Below are 15,591 nucleotides of genomic sequence, written 5' to 3'. Positions count from 1 at the left end.
GTTCCCAAAAATCTGATTTCTTTCACAAAAATGCAGGTTTGGAATTTGTTTGAAATATATATATATATATATATATATATATATATATATATATATATATATATAACATACTGGTCATAAAAAATGATAAATTTCTATTTAGTATGGAATAATTAATTAGATAGTTATTAAAAATTAATATCATGGTAAGTATCACATTTTTTTTAAATAATGAATTTTCATATAATAATAATAATAATAATAATAATAATAATAATAATAATAATAATAATAATAATAATAATAATAATAATTTGGCAATAATTAAACAAAAAAATACTGATTATTCTGCAGGTACTAATATTTTACTCTTTGGCACACCTAAACAATTTTGTTTTAAAGTTGTGATAAATATTTACAGTGAATTATTAATTTAGTTTATATGAGTGTATATGTGTGTACGCTTGCACATATATATGTGTTTTTAATTCACTTTATAAGTCTGATAAATATTGATATAGTGAGATATTTTGATATATATTTGATGTATTCAAATATCAATCTATATTTTGATATATATATATATATATATATATATATATATATATATATATTCTTATTACATTTATATAATTTATATAATCTTAGCATGAAAGTATTCAAGATTAAAATATCTGATTAATAAATCAATCAATAAAATATTGATTAATCCAACATATACTACAAACAAATGTTCCCAAAAATCTGATTTCTTTCACAAAAATGCAGGTTTGGAATTTGTTTGAAATATATATATATATATATATATATATATATATATATATATATATATAACATACTGGTCATAAAAAATGATAAATTTCTATTTAGTATGGAATAATTAATTAGATAGTTATTAAAAATTAATATCATGGTAAGTATCACATTTTTTTTAAATAATGAATTTTCATATAATAATAATAATAATAATAATAATAATAATAATAATAATAATTTGGCAATAATTAAACAAAAAAATACTGATTATTCTGCAGGTACTAATATTTTACTCTTTGGCACACCTAAAGTTTCATTCTCTCCACTACGATACCTCCACCTCCGTTTGAGATTATGGATTTACCTCTACGTCAATTCATATGCATTCATAAGTCCAAAAAGTTACCAGATTTTGCTTATTCTTGTTATTCCTCATCATTTATTTCTTTTTTAGCTTTTATTCATTGTTTTTCTGAGCCTTCTTCCTATAAAGAGACTTGATCTTCTTTGGCAGCAAGTTATGGATGAGAAACTTTATGCTTTGCATAAAATAGATACTTGAGATTTGATTCCTCTACCTCCTAGTAAGAGTGATGTTGGTTGTCGTTTGGTGTATAAGATCAAGACTAATTCTGATGGATCTATTGAGCGATACAAAGCTAGGTTGGTTGCAAAAGGATACTCTCAACAATATGGTATGGATTATGAGGAGACATTTACTCATATTGCAAAAATAATTACTATTTATACTCTTATTGTAGTAGCTTCGGTTCATCAGTGACATATATCTCAACTTGATCTCAAACAAGCACCTCGTGCTTGGTTTGAGAAATTCTCTGTTGTGATCTCTTCTATTGGTTTTGTTTCTAGTAATAATGATTCTGCTTTTTTTGTTAAGTGCACTGATACAAGTCGTATCATTATGTCTTTATATGTTAATGACATAATTATTACTGATGATGATATTGATAGTATTTCAGTTTTAAAGACAGAGTTAGCTAGATAGTTTGAAATGAAAGATTTGAGTTATCTTATTTCTCAGTCGAAATATTTGGTAAATATTCTCGAACAGGCTAGACTTACTAATAATAAAACTGTATATACTCCTATTAAGGTTAACACAAAGTATTTTTCTTATGATGATTTACCTTGTCACTTCATATTTTATACCGTACTATTGTTGGGAGCTTGATATATCTCATTATTACTCATCCAGATATTGCATATGCTGTTTATGTTGTTAGTCTGTTTGCTGCTTCTTTTACTACCGTTCATTAGACAACTGTTCTTTGTATTTTGTGATATCTTCGAGGTACAATTTTTCAAAGTCTTTTACTTCTATCCACCTCTTTTTTAGAGCTGTGTGCATACTTTAATGCTGATCATGGTAGTGATCCCACAAATTGCAAATCTGTTACTAGTTTCTATATCTTTTTAAGTGATTCTCTTGTTTCTTGAAAAAGCAAGAAACATTCTATTATTTCTCAATCTTCAACTGAAGCAGAATATTGTGATATGACATCTACTACCAAAGAGATTTTTTGTTACATTGGTTACTTGCAGAGTTGAGAGTTTTCCTTTCTCATCCAACTCCTATGTATTGTGACAATCAGAGTTCTATTCAGATTGCTCACAACTTGATTTCTCATGATAGAACTAAGCACATTGAAATCAATTGTCATCTTACTCGTCATCATCTCAAGCATGACACCATTACTTTGCCTTTTGTTTCTTCTTCTTTGCGGATTGCAGATTTCTTTACCAAGTTGCATTTTATTTTTTGTTTTTATTTTCTAACTAACAAACTCTCGATGTCTGTAACTGTCACATCATGAGTTTGAGGGGATATGTTAAGAAATATATGTTATTTTGTTTTATTTATTAAGGGTAGAATAATATTTTTTTTTCTTTTCAGTTTGGCTTATATATAATCTCTTTGTATTTATGTTAAACATATCCCTTCAATGCAATATCAATAAAACCGTAACCTCCCCCTCTCTTGTTTTTGTATTTCTCTTATATTTATTTACATTTTTTAACAATCATAATATCATTTTAGCTTTAAATGATCAAAACGACAATTTCATCTAATTTTAGATTTTGAGATATGGTTGAGCTATATCTTTTGATATTTTTTTTAAATATTGTTAGAATGAATAATACAAAAATCAAACATGGCAAAATAATTTTCGAGCCAAAAGGAACAAAGCTAGATTTAAAAAAAATGTGATGATTATTAATAACTTTTAAATATCATCATCATATTTTTTAAAATGTGATGATTATTAATAACTTTTAAATATCATCATCATATTTTTTAAAATGTGATGATTATTAATAATTATCAATTTAGGAAAATCAATTATTTCACACTAACTAGAAATTTTATCACTTTTATATATTTATTTTGGCAACCGATATATTTTTGGAATGATGATGATTACTATAATATTAATAATTATGTAATTAGGAGAATTAACTATTCCATGCTAAATAGAAATTTTAATAGTTTTGTGAGACTATAAGTGACAATTTTTTTTTTATAGTATATGATGGATTAATCAATTTACTGATTGATATTAATCAAATTCATTTATCTGGAATATTTTCATATTAAGATTATATATATAAATGTAATTGTTGATTAAATTAGATATGTTTAACTCTATAATGTTTAAGTAAATCTGCTTTTTTTTTTTAAAAAAATAAATTTATCATAAAAGATATGAGATGCAATGCTTCTATCATAGATAGGATTTTATCTGCCTTTTTTTTTTTTTTATGTTGTCTATGCTTTTGAACTTGAGAAGTTCTCAATATGAATAAACCTCACTTGTCTACGTAGGTTTTTTTAAGGACAATAAAAAAAAATTATTTTTTTTATTCTTAAAATTTAAGTGATTCTATCATTTTTTTAACAAAATTTGTTTGATATTTTTTTTTTAAAAAAAATTCATTGGTTTTGACATAGCTAGATATAACAGTATCAACTTGTTAAATCACTTAAATTTAACCAAATCAATACTAAAATCAATTTAAATTAAAAGTTAACCAGATCAATTCTCTAGGCGAAAGTTTAATAACTATACAAGTCATTGTTTACATAGATAGGCGTAGGCCCAATCAAACACAGATGTCAGTACAAAAGCATCAGTATTATTGAGAGAGAGAGAGAGAGATTATTCAAGGCTCGAAAGGAATTGTAGCTCAAAAATATAATTTCTGGGGTTCCAAACAATGTAATAATTGATGGACATGGTGATATCTGGGGACCCTCCATGGAAAGAGGATGCTGTTTCTCTCCCAAGTGGGTTACAGAGTTTGGTGGATTTTTTTTTTATCTAAAAAGTGGAAAACAATTCTTCTGTCCCTATAAACGGGCATGGAAAGGGCAGGGGCAGCCATGATTCATATCCTTGTATTCAAATAAACTCTTGATTAAAGCTGCTGGGTGGATCTCACCAGAAAATTCAATGCCACAGTGGAGACAGATAGCAACTTGACACGGTGAGATTGAACCAGATTCATCCATCTCAGCGAGTAGAGAGACACTAGCTCAAGCCCATAAACAATTTGAGGGAGTTGTGTTTTTTTTTTTTTGTCTATGGTTTCCTCCCACCATGCAGTAAGGCCATGGTTAGCCCGTGCTCCTCTGTCTGTGACCATCATCTCTGCTCGATGTTGCTCTTGTCTGATACATTCTTCCTCTGGTAATTATAAAGATTACTTCGCCTTTGGCTGCTTCCATGATGCAAGACGTTTATTATGGCAGAAACCACCCTTTCATACGCATGACCTAAATTCTCTTCTTTCTTTCTTTTTTATATTATTATTCTGTGAAATTGATTCAAATCATTTTTTTTATTGGATGATAATGAATGATCTTGAATCAACGTGTGCATGCATTAATGAAATATTCTCATATCAATTTATACATAAATTAATAAAAGAAAAATGCAAGTCTTCATGTAAGATAAGAATATATAGAAATGATAACATGAACCAAACTTTTCTTTTTTTGGTATTTATAATACGGGTTAATTAGTATTATGCAGATGGTTATAAAATTTGATCTAGCTCCATAGGTCAATCTGATTATTTATTAACTCAAAATTTAGTTAAGTTTAAGTTTCATCATTTCAAACTAGATTTTTTATTATTAAAATAGGGTTGTTTAAATAGGAATTTCAATCTGAATATTCTCAATATGAATAACTATCTAATTAGAAAAAATAATTATTCCATACAAAAAAGGAATTTTATCAATATTTTGCGACCAATAAGCAACTATATATATTATTAATTTTTTCAAAACCATTTTAAATTTGCATTTGAAAATGATCACAAGTTTTTTAAATAATGAAATATCTGTGCTAATGGAAATGGGTCGCAAAGAAATCAGATTTTTGTCAATATTTTTTAACAACTCTAACTCTTTTTAACAACTCTTTCTTTTTTATTTTTTTAATAGCCATAACTTTTTAATTCTCTAACACCTCTTTTATTTCTTTAACTATTGTAATAATTTTTTAATTTATTTTCTACCTAGCTATTACATGTTAATAGCCTATATATACCATCTACTCTTACAATCAAACATATCAAAAGAAAAAAAAATCATATTATTAATTTTTTATGTTTGCAAGGTTTGCTGATATTTTTTTCTATCTTTATCGTTGTTTCTGTAACCCTCATCTTTAGATGAAGAAGTTGTTGGATCCTGGAGAACAGCCTTGTATTGAGAAAATATTTTTTAAAATAGTGTTTATATACTGTTAAAGAATCAATTCAATTCAAAAGCTTAAACTTTAGGTGAGACTTCAAGATATAATTTATATTATTGTTTAACACACACCCTCAAGTAAAAGCTTTTTGAGCTTGAAACTTGCACAAACTCATATTACCTTATGCTTGATTTTTATCAAATAAATGATTCGAACTTATAATCGCCTGGTCATCAAGCTCCGATACCATGTCAAATAATCATTTTTTTTTTTTTTCATGCATAAAATCAACAGTGTGTAGGCAACTTCGGTGCCTCATAATGCTTCATTCAATTTAAGATATATCAAGATCCAACAGAATATCATTTAAATAGCATATAACACGCTCTTGGTTAATTTTGATAATCAAACATGCTACTGCTCTTTGAATCAGGAAATTTATGAGTTGAGCAATTGCTCTTGTGAATAACCATATCTTGCTGCGTCCTTCGGAGAATGATCACCTTCTTAATGTATGAAAGTCACTAATACACCTAACCACCACCTACGTGTTAGATGATGGGTCTACTCAACCGTTGAAAGGAAGGATTGGATTCCAAAAACAATAAAAAGAACTCCACCTGACAACGCAGCTACTCTCTCAGATATTTGAGATGCCAAGCTCTTTCCACCGATGACAGCGGCAGTAGTACACAGTGCTTGCCCTACAATTCCACCTATAACAACACCAAACGGGTTCTCATCAGCAGCCAAACCAATGGTGGCTATCTGGCTCTTGTCACCCCATTCACCAAAGAATGTAATGGAAAATGCTTTCAAGAGTATAGGTGAGAAGAACTGTGAAAGAAATGTCCGCCTCTGCTTTTTCAATTCATCACTGTCCTTGCTACCAGCTTTGGCCGTTCCTGTGTTAGCTTTCCAATCAGCATCCAATTTTGCTTCAACTTCTGCCAATTCTTCAGCCTCCCCTTTGTCATTAAATCCATCCCACAAGGACCAAAGCCCAAATCCAAAAAACAATATTGTTGTTATGTGATGAGTCCACGCACGAGAGATCAGATTTGGAGCAGCCCAGCCAACAGCAGCAGAAAGGATAGTCATAACTATCAAAGCCGCTAGGCAACCTGACAAAACAAGTCTTCTTGGGTGACGCATGGCCAAGATCGCGGCAGCGAAAAAAGTCTTATCGCCGATCTCCGATACCACTGTCATCGCAAGCGACTTAGTGAATCCCTGGGCGACTGAGGTCATATTTTCCATTGAAAGAGAGGATGATATGCTGTCAGAAAGAGAAAATTGAGATGCTGTGGGAAATTTCTTTCGGAGACTTATCGTTGAACTTTTCAAGTCGAAGCAACTTTAACGACAAAACAGAGTGAGAGAGAGTGCTGGGAGTTTGTTTGGGTTAATTCTGGTGCTTTTGGTTGGGACTTATTTATTGTGTTTTTGGTTTGGGACAAAAATATTCGTTGTATGTTTGTTAAATTAAAGGTTAAATTGTATTTATTACTTATATAATTCATTGGAAGATACAAGGGAAAGAAAATACATAATAAGAAGACAATGAATTTCCTTGTCTATTTAATTAAGGACTTATTTGCATGATTATAAGATTTTAGGACCAAAATGTTCTTATATACGTTTGCATGTAAGGAATCTATATGACATGTATGTGTGGGCGTATCATTTCCCTAACATAAATAAAAATTAAAAATTAAAAAAAAAAAGAACACAAATGAATTATTATATTAGTAAGACTATTGGATTCCACGTTAAAATGATAATTTAAAGGCTCATAATAATATTGAACTTTAATATTCTTGTTGTTTATAGTTTTTCTTAAAAACTTTGGTCATCTAGTTTAAATGAAGTTGGAGCTGTTGACATTTCCATATTATTATTTTAAATATGACCAAATAATAAGAAACAAAAAAAAAAATATTGAATAGCGACTATAAGAACCAAAGAACGTAGAAAGCAAGAAAGGGCATTTATAATTCAATTAAAGAGAGAAAAAGGCCAAATTAAATATTAACTTATCACTAAATTAGTAGCGTAGATTACGCATTAACCATAATATTATTCATATATTACCTAATATGTACCATGTTTTTTAAAAATATTGTGCTCAAATTCATAAAATGCTATTTAGTGAATGAAATTTAAAAATTCGATAACAATTTTTTTAAAAATTCTTTATTTTCTATTTGTGACCAACCAATCATTCCAAAACAATGAATATTTAAAAAAAAAAACTAAAACTGGATTTTATTTGATAGAAAATTTGGGATCAGTTGTAAATATTGTTCACAAATCTTAGCAAACATTTTAAAATATTTTTTATTATTGAAAAGTTTTATTATTATTATTATTATTATTATTATTATTATTTATGAAAATTAATTTTTTTAAAATGATGATGATTACTATGATATTAATTATTAACAACTATCTAATTATAAAAATTAATTATTCCATACTACATAGAATTTTTATCATTTTTTTTGCAACCAATATATGACCTATATATATATATTATTAATGTTTTTTTTAAATGTTTCAAACTTGCATTTGAAAGGTGGTCACAATTGTTTTTGAATACAAAATATTTGTTCTAATGCAAATGGGTTACAAAGAAATTAGATTTTTATGAACATTTTTTAGAAATTAGATTTTTATGAATATTGTTTTTAGTCTCATACCTTGTTTGAGACCGGTTTGAAACTATATGTGATCGACAATTATTATTATTAATTAATTTTTTATTAACTGATTCACTAATCAAATTAATTCATCTAGAATACTATGATGTTAAGATTATAAAAATGTAATTTTTGATTAATTTAGATATGTTAAACTCTATAATGTTTAAGTAAATCTGTTTTCTTAGCTTATCATAAAAGATGCTAGAGAAGCAATGCTTCTATCATACCCTGTTTTTTTATGTTGTCTGTACTCTTGAACTTGACAAATGCTCAATATGAATAACCACACTTGTCTTCCTAATAGTTTTTCAAGGACAATAAAATTTTTCAAAAATACTTTCGTTGTTAATTTCCTTGTGTAAAGCATAAATTCCTAGCAAGGCAAAGGATTTTGCATCACAAAAAAGAAGAGGAAAAGAAATATGATTATGTAAGCCCTTTTTTTTAATCTTTTCTTTTCTTTTTAATAAATAAAGAATATTGATACTTTGACACTCGTATATATCTAAGTATCTCATGTTAAGGTTTCTGATCACGAAAATGCTTGAGAGAAGGAAGCTCACGTTCAGGAAATCCCAAATCAAGCTTCCTCATGATCTGTCATGATCTTGATAAATCTTATGCTATAATTCTTGAAGAATATCTGCTATAATTATGCATATCTCCTTTTCTTACTCTTTTAAACTTCCTAGCAAGGCAAAGGATTTTGCAACACAAAAAAACAAAAGGAAAAGAAATGTGATTATGTTAGCTTTTTTTTTTAATGTTTTTTTCCTTTTCTATAAATAGAGAATATCGATACTTTGACACTCGTATATATCTAAGTATCTCGTGTTAAGGTTTCTGATAAGGAAAATGCTTTAGAGAAGGAAGCTTACGTTAAGGAAATCCCAAATAATGGTTCCTCGTGATCTGACGTGATCTTGATAAATCTTATGCTATAATTCTTGAAGAGTATCTGCTACAATTATGCATACCTCCTTTTCTTACTCTTTTAAACTTCCTAGCAAGGCAAAGGATTTTGCAAAACAAAAAAGAAAAGGAAAAGAAATGTGATTATGTTTGCTTTTTTTTAATCTTTTTTTCATTTTCTATAAATAGAGAATATCGATACTTTGACACTCGTATATATCTAAGTATCTCGTGTTAAGGTTTCTGATAAGGAAAATGCTTCAGAAAAGGAAGCTTACGTTCAGGAAATCCCACATCAAGCTTCCTCGTGATATGTCGTGATCTTGATAAATCTTATGCTATAAGTCTTGAAGAATATATGCTAGAATTAGGCATATCTCCTTTTATTACCCTTTTAAACTTCCTAGCAAGGCAAAGGATTTTGCAACACAAAAAAACAAAAGGAAAAGAAATGCGATTATGTTATCACTTTTTTTTAAAAAAGATTTATTTTCTATAAATAGAAAATATCGATACTTTGATACTCGTATATATCTAAGTATCTCGTGTTAAGGTTTTTGATAAGGAAAATGCTTCCGAGAATGAAGCTTACGTTCAGGAAATCCCACATCAAGCTTCCTCGTGATATGTCGCGATCTTGATAAATCTTATGCTATAATTCTTGAAGAATATCTGCAAGAATTATGCATATCTCCTTTTCTTACTCTTTTAAACTTCCTAGCAAGGCAAAGGATTTTGCAACACAAAAAAACAAAAGGAAAAGAAATGTGATTATGTTAGTTTTTTTTTAATCTTTTTTTTTCTTTTCTATAAATAGAGAATATTGATACTTTGACACTCGTATATATCTAAGTATCTCGTGTTAAGGTTTCTGATCAGGAAAATGCTTCAGAGAAGGAAGCTTATGTTAAGGAAATCCCAAATAAAGGTTCCTCGTGATCTGACGTGATCTTAATAAATCTTATGCTATAATTCTTGAAGAATATCTGCTACAATTATGCATATCTCCTTTTCTTACTCTTTTAAACTTCCGAGCAAGGCAAAGGATTTTGCAAAACAAAAAAGAAAAGGAAAAGAAATGTTATTATGTTAGCACTTTTTTTAAATCTTTTTTTTCTTTTAAGTAAATAGAGAATATCGATACTTTGATACTCGTATATATCTAAGTATCTCGTGTTAAGGTTTCTGATAAGGAAAATGCTTCCGAGAATGAAGCTTACGTTCAGGAAAGCACACATCAAGCTTCCTCGTGATATGTCACGATCTTGATAAATCTTATCCTATAATTCTTGAAGAATATCTGCAAGAATTATGCATATCTCCTTTTCTTAGTCTTTTAAACTTCCTAGCAAGGCAAAGGATTTTGCAATACAAAAAAACAAAAGGAAAAGAAATGTGATTATGTTAGCTTTTTTTTTAATCTTTTTTTTCTTTTCTATAAATAGAGAATATTGATTGACACTCGTATATATCTAAGTATCTCGTGTTAAGGTTTCTGAAAAGGAAAATGCTTCGGAGAAGGAAGATTACGTTAAGGAAATCCCAAATAAAGGTTCCTCGTGATGTGACGTGATCTTGATAAATCTTATGCTATAATTCTTGAAGAATATCTGCTACAATTATGCATATCTCCTTTTCTTACTCTTTTAAACTTCCTAGCAAGGCAAAGGATTTTGCAAAACAAAAAAGAAAAGGAAAAGAAATGCTATTATGTTAGCACTTTTTTTTAATCTTTTTTTCTCTTTTATGTAAATAGAGAATATCGATACTTTGACACTCGTATATATCTAAGTATCTCGAGTTAAGGTTTCTGATAAGGAAAATGGTTAAGAGAAGGAAGCTTATGTTAAGAAAATCCCAAATCAAGCTTCCTCGTGATCTGTCGTGATCTTGATAAATCTTATGCTATAATTCTTGAAGAATATCTGCTAGAATTGTGCATATCTCCTTTTCTTACTATTTTAAACTTCCTAGCAAGGCAAAGGATTTTGCAACACAAAAAACAAAAAGGAAAAGAAATGTGATTATGTTAGCTTTTTTTTTAATCTTTTTTTTCTTTTCTATAAATAGAGAATATCGATACTTTGATCACACTCGTATATATCTAACTATCTCGTGTTAAGGTTTCTGATAAGGAAAATGCTTCAGAGAAGCAAGCTTACGTTCAGGAAATCCCAAATCAAGCTTCCTCATGATCTGGCGTGATCTTGATAAATCTTATGCTATAATTCTTGAAGAATATGTGCTAGAATTATGCATATCTCATTTTCTTACTCTTTTAAACTTCCTACCAAGGCAAAGGATTTTGCAACACAAAAACCAAAAGGAAAAGAAATGTGATTATGTTAGCTCATTTTTTTTAATCTTTTTTTTTCTTTTCTATAAATAGAGAATATCGATACTTTGACACTCGTATATATCTAAGTATCTCGTGTTAAGGTTTCTGATAAGGAAAATTCTTGAGAGAAGGAAGCTTACGTTAAGGAAATCCCAAATCAAGCTTCCTCATGATCTGTCATGATCTTGATAAATCTTATGCTATAATTCTTGAATAATATCTCCTAGAATTATGCATATCTCCTTTTCTTACTCTTTTAAATTTCCGAGCAAGGCAAAAGATTTTGCAACACAAAAAAGAAAAGGAAAAGAAATGTGATTATGTTAGCTCATTTTTTTTTAATCTTTTTTTTTCTTTTCTATAAATAGAGAATATCGATACTTTGACACTCGTATATATCTAAGTATCTCGTGTTAAGGTTTCTGATAAGGAAAAAGCTTCAGATAAGGAAGCTTATGTTAAGGAAATCCCAAATCAAGCTTCTCGTGATCTGTCGTGATCTTGATAAATCTCATGCTATAATTCTTGAAGAATATCTGCTAGAATTATGCATATCTCATTTTCTTACTCTTTTAAACTTCCTAGCAAGGCAAAGGATTTTGCAACACAAAAAACGAAAAGGAAAAGAAATGTGATTATGTTTGCTTTTTTTTAATCTTTTTTTCATTTTCTATAAATAGAGAATATCGATACTTTGATCACACTCGTATATATCTAACTATCTCGTGTTAAGGTTTCTGATAAGGAAAATGCTTCAGAGAAGGAAGCTTACGTTCAGGAAATCTCAAATCAAGCTTCCTCGTGATCTGTCGTGATCTTGATAAATCTTATCCTATAATTCTTGAAGAATATCTGCTAGAATTGTGCATAACTCCTTTTCTGACTCTTTTAAACTTCCTAGCAAGGCAAAGGATTTTGCAACACAAAAAACAAAAAGGAAAAGAAATGTGATTTTGTTAGCTTTTTTTTTTATCTTTTTTTTCTTTTCTATAAATAGAGAATATCGATACTTTGATCACACTCGTATATATCTAAGTATCTCGTGTTAAGGTTTCTGATATGGAAAATGCTTCAGAGAAGGAAGCTTACGTTCAGGAAATCCCACATCAAGCTTCCTCGTGATATGCCGTGATCTTGATAAATTTTATGCTATAATTCTTGAAGACTTTATACTAGAATTACGCATATCTCCTTTTCTTACTCTTTTAAACTTCCTAGCAAGGCAAATGATTTTGCAACACAAAAAAGAACAGGAAAAGAAATGTGTTTATGTTAGCTCGTTTTTTTAATCTTTTTTTTTCTTTTCTATAAATAGAGAATATCGATACTTTGACACTCGTATATATCTTACTATCTCGTGTTAAGGTTTCTGTTAAGGAAAATGCTTCTGAGAAGGAAGCTTACGTTCAGGAAATCCCAAATCAAGCTTCCTCATGATCTGTCGTGATCTTGATAAATCTTATGCTATAATTCTTGAAAAATATATGCTAGAATTATGCATATCTCCTTTTCTTACTCTTTTAAACTTCCTAGCAAGGCAAAGGATTTTGCAACACAAAAAAACAAAGGAAAAGAAATGTGATTATGTTAGTTCTTTTTTTTAATCTTTTTTTCTTTTATATAAATAGAGAAAACAAGTAAAAGAAATGTGCAATGATTAATTTGTACTTTCATTTAATAATATCATATCCTATGTCGCACGTGTGCGGCATCGCGGCGAAAATATCCACCCTCAAAATTTTATATTATCTAAAAATGTGGCAAATGTGGGGAGACAAGAAATTCTTGTCTTTTATTAGTGGAAAAATGGAATGAGTGTCGCCACCTAGTATTTTGGTCACTAGGAACTCTAACTGGTCTCAGTGATCGGGTATGAGGACTGGTTGCGTAAAGGAAAGGTATTAGCACACCAAATACGCCCTATCTAAGGTAAGCTGCATTGTTTTATTGTCTAATAAAATCTAAGGTCTTGTCGTGTTTTCTAGTTGTTGATCCGTCTATGGTTTAAAAAAAGTCATCCTCAGTAAGGAGATCCTTATCTTATCGGGTAATTCTGACGTCAACAAAAAAATTTAATATCTGGAATACGTCTTACGTATAAGATCGTAACCCCATATACTAAAAGAAAACAAAAATATAATTGTTTTTGGAATTTTTGAAATATTAGCCTAGTTCTCGTGACTTTAATAAACTGGTTATTAAAGCTAAAATGCATGTTGATACATATTTTTGAAATTTTCTTTGTTATATGAAAATACAATATGATTTTTTATATATATATTTGAGAGACTTGGCCGTATGCATGAAAACAAAACATTTTTTTTGATGAAATCCGGGTATTTTAATACCGGATTTGTATCTTTACATTATAAAAATACAAACCAATATTAATCAAAATGCAGTAAAAAAATTTCTGGAAAATCACAGATTTTTTAAAGGATTTTTTTTTGAAATTTTTTTTGGTTGGGCCCCGCCCGGCCCATGTGGCGGGGCTGGACCCAGCAGGCCTGGCTGGGTCACTGGCCCAAACCAGTGACCCGGCTAAACAACCTAAAGCACGCGTGAATTTCTTCACTCGTGCATGAACTGTACGAAGGTAATTAAATTACCTTTGCACAGTGACATGCATCATTTTTTGCAGAGGCGGAGAATGGAAGAGAAACAGACCTGGTTTTGGAGAAAGGAGGCCGATGGTTGTGCTGACCTACTCTGCTGGCTTCGTGAGTCTGGAGAAGGAAAAGCCTATGGTGATGCTGGCTTCCTCTGCTGGTTCCCTGGTTCTGAAGAAAGTGAAGCCGATGGTGATGGTGGCTTCCTCTGTTATTTCCTCGTTCTGGAAAAGATAGAGCAGGTGGTGGCTCAACTCCTTTGTTGGTGTCGCGTTTTCTGATGGTCACTCGGCTCCTCTGTTGGTTTCGCCTTCTCTTTGTTTTCTCTCTTATCCTACTCACTCCCTCTGCCTCTCTCTTCTTTACACTCTCTTCTCTCTGTTTTTTTTTCCTTTATGTCTCGTTGCCTTCTCCTCCTCCTTTTGTTCTCTTTTCCCTCCCCTGGCGACGGTTCCTACTTCCTCCTCTGGCTTTTATAGCCCAAGGAAAGCACTGTGGTGGTAACGGTCGCTAGGATAGCAGCCATAAAACATGCCCCATAATTGGAGCAATTTGCTGCAAAACATATCCCTGTTTTAATGCTGAAAACGACTCTCTTTGAAGGAGACAATGAATAGTGGAAACGGTGCCGTTTCAAAATTTCAAAATGAATATTTTTGATTCGGTCCTTGGCTGTTTTGAAAATTTTGTAATCAAGCCCCAGTATGAATTGTAATTGGATCCCTTGATTTTAACGTCTTTTCTGGTCTGGTCCTTGGTTTCGGATTGTTTCAATTAAGTCCCTAATTGATCATCAAACTTCAATAATTATGCAATTAAGTCCCTTTTCAAAATGATAATTGGACCCCAAAACTTTAATTTCTTCCAATAAAAATCTAAATTGACTTAAAAATTAATTTTTCTTGCAATCAAACCCTCCATAAATTCAATTAAATCTTAGATAAAATTTAATTGAGTCTATAAACATCTGATTTTAGACTTTTCTTCCTCAACTTGAATTTTTTTTGTCAACAGGGCTCTCATCAGTCAAAAATCTATTGTCAAATTTCAACATTTTGTATTTTTGAACCTCCTCAACCAATTTTGTTATTTTTTCAGCATTCCAGCTTTTTTTTCTCGCTCCTATTATTTTTTGGATTTCTTTTGAATATTTTTTAATATTGTTTTTTGTATTTTCTTATTTTTTTATAGGAATCAAAAAATGGGTAACAACATCCTACACGATCATTAATATTTTCAAGGAAAACAAGTACTTTTCTGCTATTCAATTTCCTTTGTATATGATGTAAAGTAGCTTGGATAGGTCTTTTGACTATTGTCAATTGATATGGAGTTTGCTGGTTGATGCAGGATTCTATCAACTAGTAAAAAGATCACTTTTGTTTTTCCTTCAATTATAGCTATCTAATTAGTAGACTATAATTTGATACATTTAGCCATAATTATGCTAACCATACCTCAGGGACCTTTCCAGGGTCAAGAAATTAAGTAGGTAGTTTTTTTTTTTTTGCCCCGAGTACAAGGCCTTTCCAATGAGGAAAAAAAGGAATAATATTTTTTTATTTTTT

The 15,591-nt window shown here is 29.8% G+C and overlaps 1 protein-coding gene across 1 annotated transcript; it reads right to left on the bottom strand.

The window, feature by feature from the left end:
* Positions 1-5,792: 5,792 nt before the first annotated feature.
* On the bottom strand, positions 5,793-6,883 carry LOC112325266 (GDT1-like protein 4). Its single transcript, XM_024591267.2, has one exon. The coding sequence runs from the start codon at positions 6,717-6,719 to the stop codon at positions 6,024-6,026; it is 696 nt and encodes a 231-aa protein (XP_024447035.1). The 5' UTR covers positions 6,720-6,883; the 3' UTR covers positions 5,793-6,023.
* Positions 6,884-15,591: the final 8,708 nt, after the last annotated feature.

This window comes from Populus trichocarpa, chromosome 19 (genome assembly GCF_000002775.5).
Source record: "Populus trichocarpa isolate Nisqually-1 chromosome 19, P.trichocarpa_v4.1, whole genome shotgun sequence".
NCBI classification, from domain to species: domain Eukaryota; kingdom Viridiplantae; phylum Streptophyta; class Magnoliopsida; order Malpighiales; family Salicaceae; genus Populus; species Populus trichocarpa.
This window is presented reverse-complemented; position numbering and strand designations above follow the sequence as displayed.